Below are 17,450 nucleotides of genomic sequence, written 5' to 3' on the forward strand. Positions count from 1 at the left end.
GTTCCATCCTAATTCTTTCCCTTACTGCAGCCTTGAATAGAACACACTATGCCTTCAACTATCAAGCAGGTCTATGGAATATGGGGGTAATATATAATATATAATCTCATATAATTATAATTATATATAATATAATATTATATAATAATTAATATATAATATATAATATAGTAATAATATGGGGGTAAAAACAGACTAATAAAAGAAAGATAGCATAAACTAACTGCAATCATATAACCCTATAATTAATTGAACAAAAGAGCAGGTTGCTAGCTATCATGCTTACCAAAGAGGCAGACGAGAAATACAGGTAATGGTCTACACCTTCAAATTCGTGTCTCCACAACCTGCTTCTGCTATTCTTTCCCACAAAGCTACTTACTATGACACAGACCATCACCTCTCTAGATGATTCTTCTAGGACAAGGATCAGTGGTGGTACACTGTGGAGACAGGGAAAATCCTACACAAGACGGTCAATATGTATCTTGCCTCTGGAGGGTCACATACTTCATCTCTCTATTGCCGGGAGCCTCCAGGACAATTCTTTCTGGGGGACTTGAACCTCCCAAAGGCTACAAGATTTGCTTTCTTTGCACACTAGTTTTTCTCCTGATTTAGTCGAAGTCATTGGGCCTAAAATCTAAAGCACGATGATACCTCTAGATTTTAATGCAGATTTTGAATGGAAGTGCAAATACACATTTGGCAGGTAAGCACATAACTGGTTTTTAAAAAGACGTATTTTTAAAGGATTTTAGGGGGACTTATTGATACAAAGTAGCCCAGTCTCTGAGTGCCTGGCAATTCTCCAGAAAAGTCTGGACTCCCACGAATTGGTCCCAGAGATAAAGAGGACCCACTGCCCTCTTTGTGACAGCCTGAGGCAACAGGACATCTTGCTGTCTGTCACCAGCTGTTATGACACCAAGATATCCCTCAGCAGATGAGGCAAGATCCAGCTTCTCAGGGAACCTACAGGTCACCGGAAAAGGGCACACACACCCTCTCCCCCACCACTTGAGCAAGCCATGCATCTGTCGAAGCTGAAGCCCTTTCTTTCCCCTCCAATTGCACGACCTTCTCTTTCTTTTCCATTGAACCCAGGCAGAACTCAGAGACAGTATTAAAGGTGGTTACTGCTTTTTTGATGACTTATGAGTCCTAGGCTCTCCACTGGCCCAGCCAGGGACACATATTCCTGCTTTTAATATGAAATTTTGTCTCTAACCAAACCAGCACAACTTCCCTAATGCTGAGTTTCCTCCTGGGTAAGAGATCTGAGAAGGCTCACCTCTCGGGGTTATTACAAGGATTAAATGAGAACATGTCATCAGAAGGCCTGCTACCCAGGGAGGGCCCTGAAATATACTCTGAAGGATGTAGGCTGGCCTTTGCCCATCCTACACCCACCCTAAAATCCCAGGAAACTGGTTGGGTAGCTCTAGAAGTTCAAGGCACCAGTCTGAAGTCACCGCAGTACAGAGGGATGGATGCACGATGACCCCGGAAAGCTGAGGATCCTCAGGTGAATTAGTGTCAGGGCATCTGTGGAGTTTCAGAAGAGTTCCAGAGAAGTTCAGACCTGACTAAAGTAACATTTCCAGATACTCTCAGATCGTGGAGAGAAAAAAGAATTGTTTGGCATAAATGTGTGCATGCACATCTGTACACATGTGTATAAATAAGTGAATGTTGGGGTTTAGAGACAGTGATGGCAAACATAATTAATAGGGCAAATTTAAATTTATGTACTATTTAATTGTGCTGGCAGCCCTGAGTAAAAAATGAACCTATCTGGACATTTTAGAAGAAGGGAGACACTCGGGGGAATAGGGAAATCTGAGGAAAAGCAATTGTTTGTGTCTAAAATGGTTCTGAAAAACAAAAGTTCATCTTTGGGGGTGCGGGGGAGAGGAGAGGGAGGAGACTCATTCATGAAACAATCAACCAAACAAATGGACTTTGCATTCCTGGCAGGTTTTACATCCCTACCAAACACAGAGCTGAGCCAGAGTCTTGGCCACACACATCAGGTCTTGGGGGTAAATGTAGGTGGAGCTTGGGTCCTCAGGCAAGGGCGTCATGGTTGTAGGAAGGGGCCTGTCTGTGGCTTCTGGCCTCCCACCCAGCCACTCAGTGTTTCTAGTTCCTCACAAAGGGAATTCTCCACGCATTAACTACCACCATACATCTCTGATCATTTTCCCTTTTTAAAGAATTCATTTTTAAGCATATGGCTTTTCCCCTCCTTTCCTTCCTAAACCACCTCCCTTGTATGAAAGGCTGTTTCACTTGGCAGGAGACACATGGCAATAGGAACAGAGAACATGATCTTAGAGGAAACATTAGAAATGTTCACTGAGATTATCTCGGCTTTGGAAACATTAACAGGAATGAATGCCTGGGATGAAAAATGCCGAGGATAAAATGCATTTCACTTTAAAATCATTCATAAATGTGAAAACAATTAAGCCAGCTAAGGGATAGGATGGAAATAACAAGAAGGTTTACTGCTTTCAGATGCTTTTATGTGATTCTGTAAGTCAAAAACATCTTCGTTTCCCGAAGAACAGAGACTTTGCCAAGAACAGAGACTTCAACTTTGCAAGATTCTTTTCTTTAAATCCTTTTCCTCCTTAAATTCCACCATCTGGAAGTGAATTTTGTTTTTATAACATTCTCTTTGAAGAGTTCAAATTACTAAGACATTTTTGGGCTAAGTAAACCACCAGACTTCTTGAAAATACCTTTGAAATGTGGGCTTGGCTTCCTCCTTGGGTGTTCTACAGCTGTGTCCTCAGTGTCTCCTTAGAAGACTAGTTATTCTCATTGCTTGAACAAGATGAAGATTCCCAAAACAGACCTCCAGGCCTAATCTCCCCTAAAAGTCTGCTGCCTACTGCCATTTTCACTAGGCACTCAATGTCAACATTTCCCAAGTTTGCACTTGTGATGGTTTCTTCTCCTGCCCAGTTTCTCCATCTGCCCAGAAAACCAACATGCTCCCAGGAATCCTGGCTCAGAACCCTTAATTGCTTAATAAGACCGTGATTGTTGGACCCACACAAACCTGGAACCCTACCTCCTTCCCCATCTGCAGACATGGGATAGAGGCCAATTACAAACCTCTGTAAGTCCGCGTTCTCCTCTGTCACACTGAGATAAGACCAATGATACCCAAACTCAGGGCTGTTGGGAGGAGTAAGTTATTCAATGAGCTTTTATGTCACGTCTAAAGTCAGGCTGGCCTTCACTGAGTTCCTTAATATGTCTGCAGTTTATCTGCCATACTGTTCCCTTCACCTGCAAAGTACTTATTTTCATTTTCATTCAAATGAAATTTTATTTTTCATTCAAATCCTTATTTTCATTCAAATCCTCTTTGCAGCCCAAGATTTACTTTCTCCTTGAAGTTTTCACTCTGCTACCCTGAATTCCAGTGGTGTTCCTTTCTCCAAGTTCCCACTGTGCCGCCCCAACGATACCATCTGGCACTTACTCAGAAACCAGCTTATGTTGTTTACATAAGCATAATGCTGAGTTCATAGGCGATATCAAGCAAACATGTGTTGATCTGATCAATTTGTTCATTAAGAGAATTTGAAACCATAAACAGACCCACACCACTCCCTCTATGGCGAATAGATGGCCCAAATGTTGCCAAAGCACCTTCCAGTTTCCTTGGCAGACATCACTAATTGAGTTCAGAATGCACCCACCCCAGGTTGCTTTTCAACACTGCAGGTGGGAAGTCATTACCAATCCATCAATGATGGAATGTGGGATGAAACAGTCTTTTTTTTTTTTTTTTTTGGCAAAATAGCTTCTTAATGGCAGAGCCAGGACTAAAGCCTAACCCTCCTTTTTCCATTTGCTACTCTTTAAGTTTACCATAGTTGGCTGAAAGAAACCTTTTCATTCAGCTACTCATAAAAGATAAGAAACTCTTGATTACCAAGCAAATGTAAAATGAAATTCATCTCGTGTTTCCTTGGAGTATATACAGATGATCAGAGTGGCAGAACAACGGTTAATGGGCAAGTCACAGGACGACAGATTTTAGCTCAAAATAAATGAAGTTCAGGGGTTAGAGCTGCATCCAAATGGAGTACTAATAACGTGCTGTGCAAGGGTCCAAGGACAGGCCAGATGAGATGCTTAGAGACAGTGTCCATGACGTGGGAGGAATGACAGCTTACTGCCAAGCCTGGCCCTGGGCTTCACACTCATTACCTCACTGCCTCCCCCTAACTCTGGGAAGAGGTGCAGAAGTCACCTACCCATTTCCAGACAAGGAGTTTTACTTTATTATAACAGTAGAACATAATCCTTAAATAAAAAATTTTAAAACATGATAGAAAAGGAAAAAACAAACCAGTCGTGAAAAAGCCATAGTCTCTCCATCTAAATTCATAGTGTGGTATGTTTTAATCTTTTTTTTTTTTTTTTTTTTAAGCTAGGCTCCATCCATGCCCAGCACAGAGTCCAACACATGGTTTGAATCCATGGCCCTGAGATCAAGACCTGAGCCGAGAGAAAGAGCCAGTGGCTTAACTTGCTGAGCCACCCAGGCTTAATCTTTTGAAAATTTTTGAAAAATTCATGAATTTGTAGTTCTGCAAAGTTATAAGAGTACACTGCATACTAGTTCAATTTGGCTTTTTTAACTTTATTTTACTTTGCGTGCATTGTTCCATGTTATTTCATACTATTAAAAACATTATTTAGTGATGTCAAATGATACACAACAAACTCTCCTGTGACTTATCAATCTGAGGTCCAAATGAAGAAAAGAAAATAAAGGTAACAATATCTTCCTTTCCTTACTCCATCAAAAACAGAGCCCTGACTTAGTCTTAGAAAAGGTCACTGCCAAACACCTTTTGAGATGTCTTTTTTTGAGCCAATTATCAGGGCCGTGCAATAAAATGACATCTCTCCTAGAAGTGGCCTTTCCTTCCAAAGAATGAGAAAATGTATTTGACACGGGCAGAAGAGTAGCAATCTCAGACCTTCCTCAAAGCACTAGCCTGGACAAACAGGGACCAAGTATCAGGGAGGTCCAAGTTTAAAGCAAAGTGAAGAGCTCATTTGAAAGAATCAGGAGGATAATCTGGGTCAACCAATCCACATTCGGTCAAGACTGCTGGAGGCTGAATGTCGTTACCATCAGATGTTCAGTGCCCTGAATGAAAGAAGTTGATCTCATTCCAGTTTCTAGAGAACAGGTGCACACAAGAAAAGGGGGAGGGGGAGGGTCTACCTATAGTTATAGTTGGTACTAATTAACATTCTTGCTGGCAGGCTCAGCAGAAAGGCCAAGAGTTCATTGGCAGTAGAAGGGACTGATTTGCTCTGGAACAGACAGCGCCACACTCATAAGCCCTGTGAAACCATAATCTCAAAAAAATGCCCACAGCCCCGGAACGCCACACCCTGACACATGCCTGAGCAGGTATAATTGATAGATGGTTATGTTTGAGTCCTCGATCCCTTTGGAAGACCCAGAAAGGCAACAACCCTCAGCAGCCCCTTCACCAACTAAAAAACATAAAATATGCTGGTAGCACATATCCAGTTTGAATCCTGCCTCTTTCATGAAATTCTCTGTCTCTGACCAGATCTCTTTTGGTTGCTCTGTATCTGTGATACTGCTGGGCACTCTGTCTAGCAGTGTTACTGTAATTATTTTACAGTTGACCACATCCAGACAAGTACCTGAGATACTGGCCTGGAAGAAATAGCCTCCTTCTAAGTGTGAGACATCGTAAGAGACTCCAGAATCTTTCTGTTCCCACCTATAGTCCCAGAAACGCCTCAAGAGTCCCTTCAGCCTGCTTAGCATGCAACCCCACTACACCCCTGCCCCCCACATTCCTCATCCCTCCCAGGAGCCCTTTCCTTCTCCAGTCTCGTCCCTTCCTCTCCAGTCAACCCGGTTCTCTTGCTTTCATTATACACTTGGTAACTCTTTACTTGATCTTTCCGTTGAACAAATTATTGCCTCTGCTAGGAATATTCTCTCTTGTTCTTTCAACCAATCCACTGCCATGACCCATCTCCTCAAAGGCTGGGCTTGGAACTCTGCAAGTAGAATGACCCTTCTCAGACCAGCCAGGCATTGGGCTTCTCTAGTGTTGTACCATGTATTTTCTGTGTTTGTGTTATCCCTCTGCTCACCAGGTGGAACCTTCAAGGACAACATCATGACCACCAGCATCTACCCCACGTGGTCTAATACAACGCTCTCCATATAACAGATGTTCCTTAAATATTTGTAACCTAAAATAAACGTGATGTTCAAGATGTTCAATAAATATATGTTGACACAGAAGTGGTTTTTCTTAAAACAGAGCTTGGTTTGTGGGTCCTACTTTTCAAACACAGTAAGCAGATGATGGAGGTGAATGCCATTCATAGAATGTTTGTGTTCCCCTCCAAATTCATAAGCTGAAATCCTAACCCCCAGTGGGGTGGTATGTGGAGGTGAGACTTTCAGGAGGGAAGTAGGTCAAGAGGGCAGAGCCCTCATGACTGGCATAAGTACCCCTATAAAAGAAGGCCCAGAGAGATCTCTTGCCCCTTCCACCCTGTGAGGACAGAGGAAAGATGGGCATCTATGAGTCAGAAAGTGGATCTTCACAAGACGCAGAATCAGCTGGTGCCATGATCTTGGACTCCCAGTCTTCAGAACCATGAGCAATAAGAGTGTGTTTAAGTCACCCACTTTCTAGTATTTTGATTCTAGCACCCTGAACGGATTAAGAGCAGTAAGCAAAAGGACAGACTGGCCATCGTATCTCTTAGCCTTTGCCACTGGCTTCCTACCACATCTCCACCAATTATAAGAAAAGCCACCATTTGACCATTTGATAAGCACATTCTCTTTGCCAACCACCGTATGTAGTTTATGTCATCTAATCCTAAGAGATAGATGCTGTTAGTCTTTTATTAGCATTTTGCAGAGAGAAACACTGAGGATTACAGCAATTAAGCAATTTGCTCAGAATCACGTTAAGCAGAAAGTCGGTGTCTTAAATCAGATGTCTCTGAAACGTTAGGGGATAGTGAGCTAAGAGGAAAGGATGGGAAGAAGGTGGGTGGGGAGGGAAGCAGATGAAAAAGAAAAACAATTTGGGTCCATTTTGCAGAGCACAAGGCAGTCATCTCTCTCCCCGGGACAGCAGTGGCTGCAGGGGTGTGGCCCAGATCCCTCCTTCAGGACCCAGGGAGACAAACCCCAGACAGGGAGAGGTGGCTGCTGATGGCGCACAGCTAAACCTCTCCCTGGAACCTGCCCTTGGCTGAGAGGAGCTACCTCATCCAAGTCATGGTCCAAGTCACAGTCCCACGCAGAGCTGGTCAGACTCTATCACCATATCCCAGCTCAGCTTCTCCAACTGCCCAATTCTGCCTTCCTTCTTCCCTTCCTCAGCCCTGTTGTTCCTGAGAGCACTCTAAAACCCTCCTGCGGCCAAGTCATTCCTTTCGGAGCCCATTTCCTGGGAACGTGCCTGAAGACATGTATCCACAATGAAAAAGTGGGTGTCAGAACCACTGCCTGAGCTCTCACCTAATCTCTGGAGGAGGCTGCGGGGCACATCCCCGGCTGCCGAAAACCTTGGACATGGGCAGGGACTGGATGTGCAGCCCTCCATCCTGACGCTCCCTTGTTCCAGTTGGTGGCCTTCCCTGTCTCCCTCGTCTGTCAAGGACCAGAACCTTGACACTCTTATCTCTTTTTACCCCTCTCTTCCATCAAGTTCCACGTTCAGGAAAGGATGTGATGAGCTCAGTCACACAAAAGAAAAATTAATAACATTAATGTGTTACCACTTGGGATGGAAAAGAAGCCAGGCTTACTTTAAGTTTAAACCAAAAGAATATAAGCTCAGCAATATTCCAGATATTTATTTATCAGATAAAATACTGGGCTGAGTTGGTGGTGAGGTAGGTGGGTCGTTTCTGGTTGAGGGTGACCACCTCAGCCCTTTGGGACAGACCCCTGATTCCGTTGCTGTGCATCTCTGACCCAGGTCCCCTGAGGGAGCACCCACTCTGTGCTGATTCTCTGGGGTCAGGAGAGTTGATGAATTACCCCAGCACCATGGGAGCAGACACCTGTGGGTGGTTTCCACACACAACCAGGACTCAGGAAAAATCTAGAGTCTTTTGATACGGAGTTCATTCCACCAGAAAAACAAAGAAGTAAGCAATGGGTCCCTCTTTGCTCAACTCAAAAGCACTCTAAAAGCTTTTTCAAGATACCAGGAGATGGTTCAGAAGAGGCAGAAGCCTTTTAAATTCAGTCATCCCCGCTACTCAGCCATGGTGTATTTACCTACTTTTGGGCAGATTAGAGATGAAGGGCACACAGGAAAAATCCACCAGGGGGATTTTGCTACAGAGTATCTACTCTCTGTCTGAATGATTCTTTAGGTCTCCTGAAAAAAAATAAAAATAAAAAAGGATGGAAGATGTTGCCTCTAATTTTCTCGTGTCTCAAAAACGAACACCGGGAGTTGCTGCTTGGCTTGTCACAGATGAATACATAAAGCTAAGAGGCTTTAGGCTCAGTGGAATCAGAAAGACACTGGAGACTCAGGGACAGAGAATTTTAATTACCGTCTACTGTCTACTGCTGTTATCTTCCTTGGAATCTCTGTTTAAGTCACTTAACCCTTCCTTCAAACTCACTTAAAAGGAAAAAAGGGAGAGTAATAAGGTTCATTTCAAAGTTCAGTGTCGGGTATAATTACACAAATAGTGTCTATTCTACGCTGTTCATTAATAATTCCCAAAGATAATATAAACTCTCCCTTTGGCCATATAAATGTGGCTTTTTAAATTGGGTAGATACAATTTTCATTAATAAAAAAAAATTTGAATCACTGTAATGTACACCTGAAACTAACTGGGTATTATATGTCAATTATAGTTCATTAAAAAAACAGTAAGGTTGTAAATACTTAGATGAGAATTTTTTTTCTTTTAAGATTTTATTTATCTTGAGAGAGAGGTTGCGCACACACCCATGGAGGTGGGTGGGGGAGGGGCAGAGGGAGAGGGAGAGAGAGAATCCCAAGCAGACTCCACACTGAGGGCGGAGCCCGACAGGGGCTGATCCCACAACCCTATCCCACGATCCTGAGACCATCCCGCAAAGACCATGACCCAAGCCAAAACCACGAGTCAGATGCTTAACCGACAGAGCCACCCAGACACCCTTCTTAGATGAGAATTCTTAATCTTTACACACATACACATACCAGGGAAACTACAGGTAGAGAACAGTGTGAAGTCCGACTCACCCATGAGGATGAAAGGGGCTTTTGGGCGCCACCTGAATCTCTGGGATAATTTACCTTGATACACTGCCGCAGATGACCAAGCATGGCTCCGTGTTGTGCAAGTACTGAATGGCTTTGGAGGTTCCGATTAAAACACTGATCCGAATGTGCCAAGAGAGTGGGGCCGTGTTACCCTAAAAAGACATCAGTAGTTGGTATGGGAGTGAAATGTGTGTCCTCATTACATAGGAGTATGCCAGAAGAAAAGCAGGTGATGAAGCGGGATAAGGTGAGGCAATGAACACTTTGGTTTCCCACGACCTATTTGTAATTCAAGATACATTTCCCTCTGCTGCCAATAGTACCAGGCCTTTTTATAGCCAATGGAAATACCCAATAATTTTAACATTAGCTTAATCAAAATATGGCCAGTAATGTAACTATGTTTAGAAGTTCACTAATAAGGGGCACGACATGGCTCAGTCGGTTAAGCATCTGACTCTTGATCTCAGCTCAGGTCTTGATCTCAGGGTCATGAGTTCAAGCCCCACACTTAAAAAAAAAAAAAGTTCATTAAATAAGACTTAAAATTATTTGTGGCCTAATAGTGTGGGTTATCGAGAATAATGTTTTTATTCTTATCCTAACTGAAATGTAACCTATTCAGAATGAATTTTTAAACTTATCTTTCAAAGACATGAGAAATCAAGGCATGTATTCAACCTCTTTCTCTTTAAGGAGTCTGTATCACCTTTATGTCTATCCTTTGTATTGAGTGGTAGTTTGTGTGAAGTTACGCAAATAAAAATTATCTAAGAAATAAGAGTAGTTGATGTAAACTCCTTTGAAATAGGGAAGTGCTAAGGAGTAAGAACCCAGCAAATCTTTTGGCCACCATCCTGTACAACACACAACAACTTGGGCATTTAGGCAGTCTTTTTTAAGAATAAAATATTAATTGATGGAAAAGTCTTCCATTTCCTTGGGAAAGCAACTGGAAGCTATCCCTTCCTGTGAATCCATTTTGGCCTCCTGGATCCCACAGGATGTTTCAGCAGCTTCTTCAGGGATTCAGGGGGTCAGAGGGCCAGGGAGAGTCATAGGCATAACTTACTACACACTGTAATCTGTCAAAAAGGGATCCATTTCTCATATATGGATAAACCAGGCAGAACTTCTCACTCTTTGTAAAATAGGCAGCCAACTCCAGTATGTTTGGATGATGAAACCTCGAAAGAAAAGATATTCAAATCCATCAGATTGTTTATGCAAATAGGAAATGAACAGCGCTGTGGTTTGGGGGTGATAAGGTAGGATGGGGAATAGGTCCAAAGCAAAACATAAATTCGGCCAAGGGAGACGTAATCTCATTGGACACATGGCACAGATTTGTTTCCCAAATTGGTCTAAAGAGCTCTAACAAATACTAGCTACTCTGATTGATTGTGACCATGCAACTATAAATAAAATACCCAAATATAAGAGAAAATTTAAGAAAGTAATGATTTCTTTTTTTTAAATATTTTATTGATTTATTTAACAGAGAGAGACAGAGAGATCACAAGTAGGCAGAGAGGCAGGCAGAGAGAGAGAGAGGAGGAAGCAGGCTCCCTGCTGAGCAGAGAGCCCGATGTGGGGCTCGATCCCAGGACCCTGAGATCATGACCCGAGCCGAAGGCAGAGGTTTAGCCCACTGAGTCACCCAGGTGCCCCAAGAAAGTAATGATTTCTTAAGATTTGGGAGTCTTGAAAACTTTACAATAAATAGATGACACTATCTGATATTAAATCATGTTTATCAAAATTGTTTATCAATGTAACTTATTTATTAAGTAAAGAAATATGGTACAAATGAGATTATTTATTTCATTGTTTTAGGTACACTGTGTAAGTCACCAAAATAGAAGAGTACAGAAGACTGTTTGCATTCATCCATTTAGTCATCCATTCTGCCAGATACTGTGCGAGGCACCAGTCACACCACTAAAGGCTGTGACATCCAGTGTCTTCATAAACCTGTACAGTTATCTAAAATTCATGTGATTAATAAAGTCTGATATTGAAGAACATGTCACTGATTTTTAAATTCCAGAGTTCTGTCAGTGTAGCATACATTTTCAGACTCCTTTCCTAAAGACTTTCTTTCTTTTTTTTTTTTTTTAAAGATTTATTTATTTGAGAGAGAGCGAAAGTGACGGGGAGAGAGAGAACATGCACGCAGGGGAAGGGGCAGAGGGAGAGAGAGAATCTTAAGCAGACTCCCCACTGAGCATGGAGTCAGATGTGGGGCTCGATCTCACAACTCTGAGATCATGTCTTGAGCAGAGCCCCAGAGACGGATGCTTAACCAATTGAGCTACTCAGGTGCCCCAAAACTCTATTTCTTTTTTTTTTTTTAAGATTTTTATGTATTTATTTGAGACAGACAGAGAGAGAACACAAGTAGGGAGGAGGATTGGAGGGAGAAGCAGACTCCCCACTGAGCAGGGATCCCAACACAGGGCTTGATCCCAGGACCCTGAGATCATGACCCCAGCTGAGCCACTCAGCTCTATTTCTTGAATGCCTGTATCATCACTGTGAAAACCAGTAGAACCCAGGTAACAACTCTGAAATACAAAATGTGAAATTCACCCATACCGTGAACGCAGTTCAATTTAAGTATTTACTGGATGCCTACTATGTTCCGGGCACACTTGGGAATATTAAAATAAAGCTTTTTTTTTTTTTAAAGATCCTATTTATAAACACTTATTATTAGTTTCTTTAATAGCAAAACTTTCCTATAAAACGCACATACGCACACATACACACACACAGCTTCAGATTTCTTTTATTCCTCCCTCCTTAAAGAAGGAAGTGTGTGTGTGTGTGTGTGTGTGTGTGTGTGTGTACATACACACACAGAGACATATTTTTCTTTTAAATATGGCGAAAAATGCCCGTGACCCAAAATTCCTACACCTACTATAATCCAGACCATCATTATACAATGAAAAGCAAGGGACTGAAAAGGAACTCAGCTGGCGCATTTTGGCTGCCTAAACAATGGATCTGTACCACTATCTGGGAGTCCTGCCCCTTAAAATCATTCAAAGAGACATAAATCTTTTTGGAAAGCAGATAGCAGACTTCATACAGACACAGCCACGGCCAGGTGCTCTGCTCTCCTGCTTGCAGAGCAGAAACGACCATTTGCTTATTTTTAGATATTACCAATCCAGCAGAAAACTGGACACTGTACCAGTTAGTGAGGTATGGAAGGTGGGGCAGCCATAGAAAAAGATTTCTGGCTTCGCATCTACAGACCCTTCTCACCCATCCTTTCACTGCAAGTTTTTAAGTTGGTGGGATTTTAGATTACATAGATCTGAAGGTCTGCAGATACAAAAGCTTTAAAATCATTTTGCCACATATTTGTGAGTGCCTGCTGCAGAGGAAACATGATGCGGGGCCCCACGGGGTGGGAGAGCAGGCACACTTGAACGATAGACAGACCTGGGTTTGAATCTCTGGTGCTCTTTTCATCAGCTGTGAACTTGACCAAGTGAGTTAGTGTCTGTAAGCCTGTATCTTTGCTGTGGTCGGGATTATGTCTCCCCCCGACACCCCTCCTCTCCTCTCCCACCAAGCTCCAACATCGAAGCCCTAACCTCCAATGTAAAGGTGTTAGGAGAGGATGGGATCACTCATGATGGGATTACAGCCTTTATAAGAAGAAATACTGGAGAACATGCTCTCTCTCTCTCCACCATGTCAGAACAGAATTAGAGGGCGGACATCTGCAAGAGAGCATCCTCACCAAGAACCAGATCCACCTTGATCTTGGACTTCTCAGCCTCCAGAAATGCGAGAAAATAAATTTTGTTCAAGTCACCCTGTCTCTCTTGTGACGGCAGCCCTAGCAGACGAACATTCTTCAACTTAAACAATAATTAAGACACCCCTTCCCAAATTTCTTAATTAAATTAAATGAAAAGTTAAATATTTAGCCAAGTACCGGGTCCTCAAAAATTATTAGCTCCTTCTCTCCCCTTGGAAAAGAAGCGCAAAAAGGAATCAGAAGCCACGTCTCAAGGAGTTTACAGTTCTGTCTAAGGGACAGGGGTTAAACAATTCCCTTAATATTGAACTAAAAAAACTCACTTTTAGGTCTCGGCTTGGGTGTGACTTTTTTCTAAGAAGCCTATTCTACTTCCCAGTCCCCAGGTCACCACGTTCCCCTCCCTCAGCGCCCTCTATGTCTCCATCTTACCCCTTCGTTTACTGAAATTGCCTGTTGACTTATGCACTTCTCTCCTAACCCCACACCACGCAGCATGCTCTGAAAGGAGAGGGCTACACTTGATTTATTCATAAATAAATACCTGAGAAGGAGACTGAAGACGATTTAGGAAATGAGTTGGATCAAAAAGGTAGGATCTACTTCAATTTCCTCATCTCCAAAATAGGGATAACGGCAGTATTTACTTCACAGGATTGTTGTGAAGATTAAAGAATTACTACATGTAATGTAATTGGTATAAAGCCTAAAACTAAATAAATATTAGCAATATAAATAATAATAACAGCACAACAAGAATATTCACCATCATAGAGTTGTTAATTCTCTCTAAAGTCATACATAAACAGCTCATCAGAACAAATCCAAATGGATCAGATGTATACATGTAAAAAATGAAACCATAAAAAGACTTAAAAAAACCATGGTAGAATTATTTTATGATCTTTCACTGGGGAAGTTCTTTCAAACTGTGATATAAAATTCAGAATCTGGGATGCCTGGGTGGCTTAGTTGAAGTGTCTGCCTTTGGCTTAGGTCATGATCTTGGGGTCCTGGGATCAGGATCCTTGCTCAGCGGGGAGCCTGCTTTTCCCCTCTCTCTTTGCCTCCCTCTCCCTCTGCTTGCCACTCCCCCTGCTCTCTTGTTCTCTCTCTCTGTCAAATAGATGGGTAGAGTCTTAAAAAAAAAATATATATATATATATATATGATATAAAATTCAGAATCCATAAAAGAAAATATAGATTAAAGTCACTACATTACTCTGAAACCAATACTACATTATATATTAATTAATTGGATTTAAATTTAAAAATTCACTACATTAAAACCATTTCCACATAGCAAACACCAGAAAAGGCAAAGACAAGTTGTCAATCTGGTAAAAAAATAATTATTTGCATCTCATAATAAGAATAATGTGAATTTTCTCTAATATATAAAATGCTCCTACAAATCATTAAAAGAAATGCCAACAGCCCAATTTTTTTAAAAAATGGGCAAAGAATAGTATCAGATATTTCATAGAAAACGAAGGTCTCTTTTTTTTTAAAGATTTAAAAAATTTATTTATTTGACAGAGAGAGAGAAAGAGAAAGAGAGCGAGTGCACATGAGCAGGGGCAGAGGGAGAGGGAGAAGCAGGCTCACCACTGAGTAAGAAGCCCCATGTGGGACTCGATCCCAGAATCCTGGGATCATGACCTGAGCCGAAGGCAACCGCTTAACCAACTGAGCCACCCAGGCATCCCAGAAGGTGTCTTAATATGTGAAAAGATTCACCCATAATAGAAAAAGAAATTTTTTTTTTAAGATTTTATTTATTCATTTGACAGAGATCACAAGTCAGCAGAGAGGCAGGCAGAAAGAGAGGGGGAAGCAGGCTCCCCGCCGAGCACAGAGCCCAATGTGGGGCTTGATCCCAGGACCCCGGGATCATGACCCAAGCCGAAGGCAGAGGCTTTAACCTACTGAGCCACCCAGGCGCCCCAGAAAAAGAAATTTAAACCGCACCGAGAAACCATTTTCCCCGAGCACACTGGCAAAAATTAAAAGTTAAGAATAAATGCTATGGGGCGCCTGGGTGGCTCAGTGGGTTAAAGCCTCTGCCTTCGGCTCAGGTCATGATCTCGGGGTCCTGGGATCGAGTCCCACATCGGGTTCTCTGCTCAGCGGGGAGCCTGCTTCCTCCTCTCTCTCTGCCTACTTGTGATCTTTCTCTGTCAAATAAATAAATAAAATCTTTAAAAAAAAAAAAAAGAATAAACGCTATGTTGCCAAAAACATGGGGAGCCAGGCGCTCTTATATATGCAAATTGGTATGTCTTTTGGAGGACAATTTGGTATTACACAATGCATATAACCATTAGACCCTGCAATTTTATTATGGGAACTTAGATAAACTCAAATAGGTACAAAATAACATATACGAGCTTTTCTTGTTGCAGCATCATTACTTTCTAATATTAAAAGATTAGAAAAAAACCTTAAAAATCCATCGATATGAGAGTGGTTAATTAAATCACAGTACAGCACACCGTGAAATACTAAAATAAGCAAAGTGAACAATGTATTTGCTACCCCTGGTGTGAAAATAAGAAAACAAAACACATACATGCTTATGCATAAAGTATCTCTGGGAAGAGATACAGAAAACGGGTAACTGTTGCCCTTACGGAAATTGATGGGGTGGTTAAAGATAATAGTGCGGAAAAAAAATCTGTTCTTGGTTTACCCTTTGGTACTTTTGGAATTTTGAAATTGTCCAACTTATGACTTATTCATCAGCAAATAAATAAAGCTGGACCCTCTGCTATTACAATTTGGGTCTTAGTTTTTGGTTGACTAAATGATACGCATTAAATTTTTACGATCAGACTTTTAATGTGTTGATTTCTGGTCCTGGGGATAAAAGAAGGATTTAGCACAAAGTCTCCTCCACCACCACCCACTTCACTTATTGCTTTAGAAAACATCTGAAAAGAACATTTTCTTTTCATAAAGGGTGATGAGTGAGCTCTATAGGGTTAAGGGCCTCCGATGAGCAGATGCACAGCTGCAGATATGAATATATATGAAAATGAAGTCATTTTAGTTTGTCTCTGAGGACTCCCGGGCTCATGAATGAATTCCCAGAAAATAATATGCACATCAAAAGCACTTGATTTCTTTGTCTAAACTCTCTTCCTGCAGAGAGTTATACAGATGAAACAGTTTCTGGACTAAAGTGTCTCTAAGGAAGGGGGAAATGGTCAAATATATACAATTCTCATGTTCTAGGAGTTACTTGACCTTGAGCCACGTTAGTCACACATGATTTCACCCACTGCCTTGTGACAGTTTCTTGTTAAAATATGTTCAAGTGAATTACGCAAATGGTCTATTTTAAAATGTATTCTAAGGGAAAGACTAAAGCAGATGTCAAAAATGTACCCGGTGTTCTCATGGCCAACCCATATTTATTACATGCCGACCACGCCAAACATGGTGTTCTAGCATCAAAGATGCACAAAGCTGAAAACCAGGCACAGACGGAGAAATTCCAGACAAAATATACTCACAGTAGTAAAACTTCAAGCTCAGATAAAAACCTCTTCCATTGTTTCTTACACTGCATTTTTTTCTCCTAAATATCATACAGAAAAATGAGAAAAAAAAATTAAGGAAAGGTTCTCTATTTCTGGGATTTTTAACCCAGGGCCTATAGCCTTCCTGGAAATTAGCTGCCCTTTTTCATGTAAATGCATATAAATATGGGGAAAGGATTCCTAGCTTTCATCAGATTTTCATTTTATTTATTTATTTATTTTTGTGACAGAAATTCCCCACTTGGTCTCACAAAGAATCCAGTTTGTTGTTGCTGTATTCTGGTTAGAAGTGATTTCACTAATTTGCCATTTCTGGTTTGGGTCATTTGGAGATGGCAACTCCGTTTACCTTTGTATTAATTTTGAAAAAAAAAAAAGAAAGAAAGAAAAGGTCTTACTAAGACATTCAGAAATATAACTTCAAAGGAGTTTCAGAAGCTAGCCCAGCGTCTGACACATGAGTATTTATTGACCAGATTGATGAATTCAATATTATTGTATGAGCATCTACTCCCGGCACTGGACATTTTTCTTGATGGCTTACACCTGATCTCACTGTCATGTCTCCGCATCTCCCGTTCCTAACTTCTACCATGAAAGAGTTAAATATTCTTTGGCTCCATCAGCTGTAAGTTTCTAAGACAGATTAGGGTTTTTAGAGCTCTGTTCTCAGGAAGAAAGGGAGAGAAATCCAACAGGAATTCTGGAAGCTATTTTCCAAAAGTTAATCCAGGAAGTCAGAAACAATAAACTAGGCTAACAAATCATTTTCCAGGACCACTTTATG

The 17,450-nt window shown here is 41.5% G+C and overlaps 1 protein-coding gene across 1 annotated transcript in view; it reads right to left on the bottom strand.

The window, feature by feature from the left end:
• Positions 1 to 17,450, bottom strand: part of IRAK3 (interleukin 1 receptor associated kinase 3) — a 46,439-nt gene that overhangs the window by 6,490 nt on the left and 22,499 nt on the right. Inside the window, exons 6-8 of the mRNA XM_080811790.1 lie at positions 16,637 to 16,701; positions 10,408 to 10,522; positions 9,369 to 9,487 (exon numbers count right to left, since the gene is read on the bottom strand). Coding sequence (XP_080667916.1) covers positions 9,369 to 9,487; positions 10,408 to 10,522; positions 16,637 to 16,701 — 299 coding nt within the window. The remainder of the gene's footprint in view (positions 1 to 9,368; positions 9,488 to 10,407; positions 10,523 to 16,636; positions 16,702 to 17,450) is intronic.

Source organism: Martes martes, assembly GCF_963455335.1.
Source record: "Martes martes genome assembly, chromosome: 8".
Lineage (NCBI taxonomy): Eukaryota > Metazoa > Chordata > Mammalia > Carnivora > Mustelidae > Martes > Martes martes.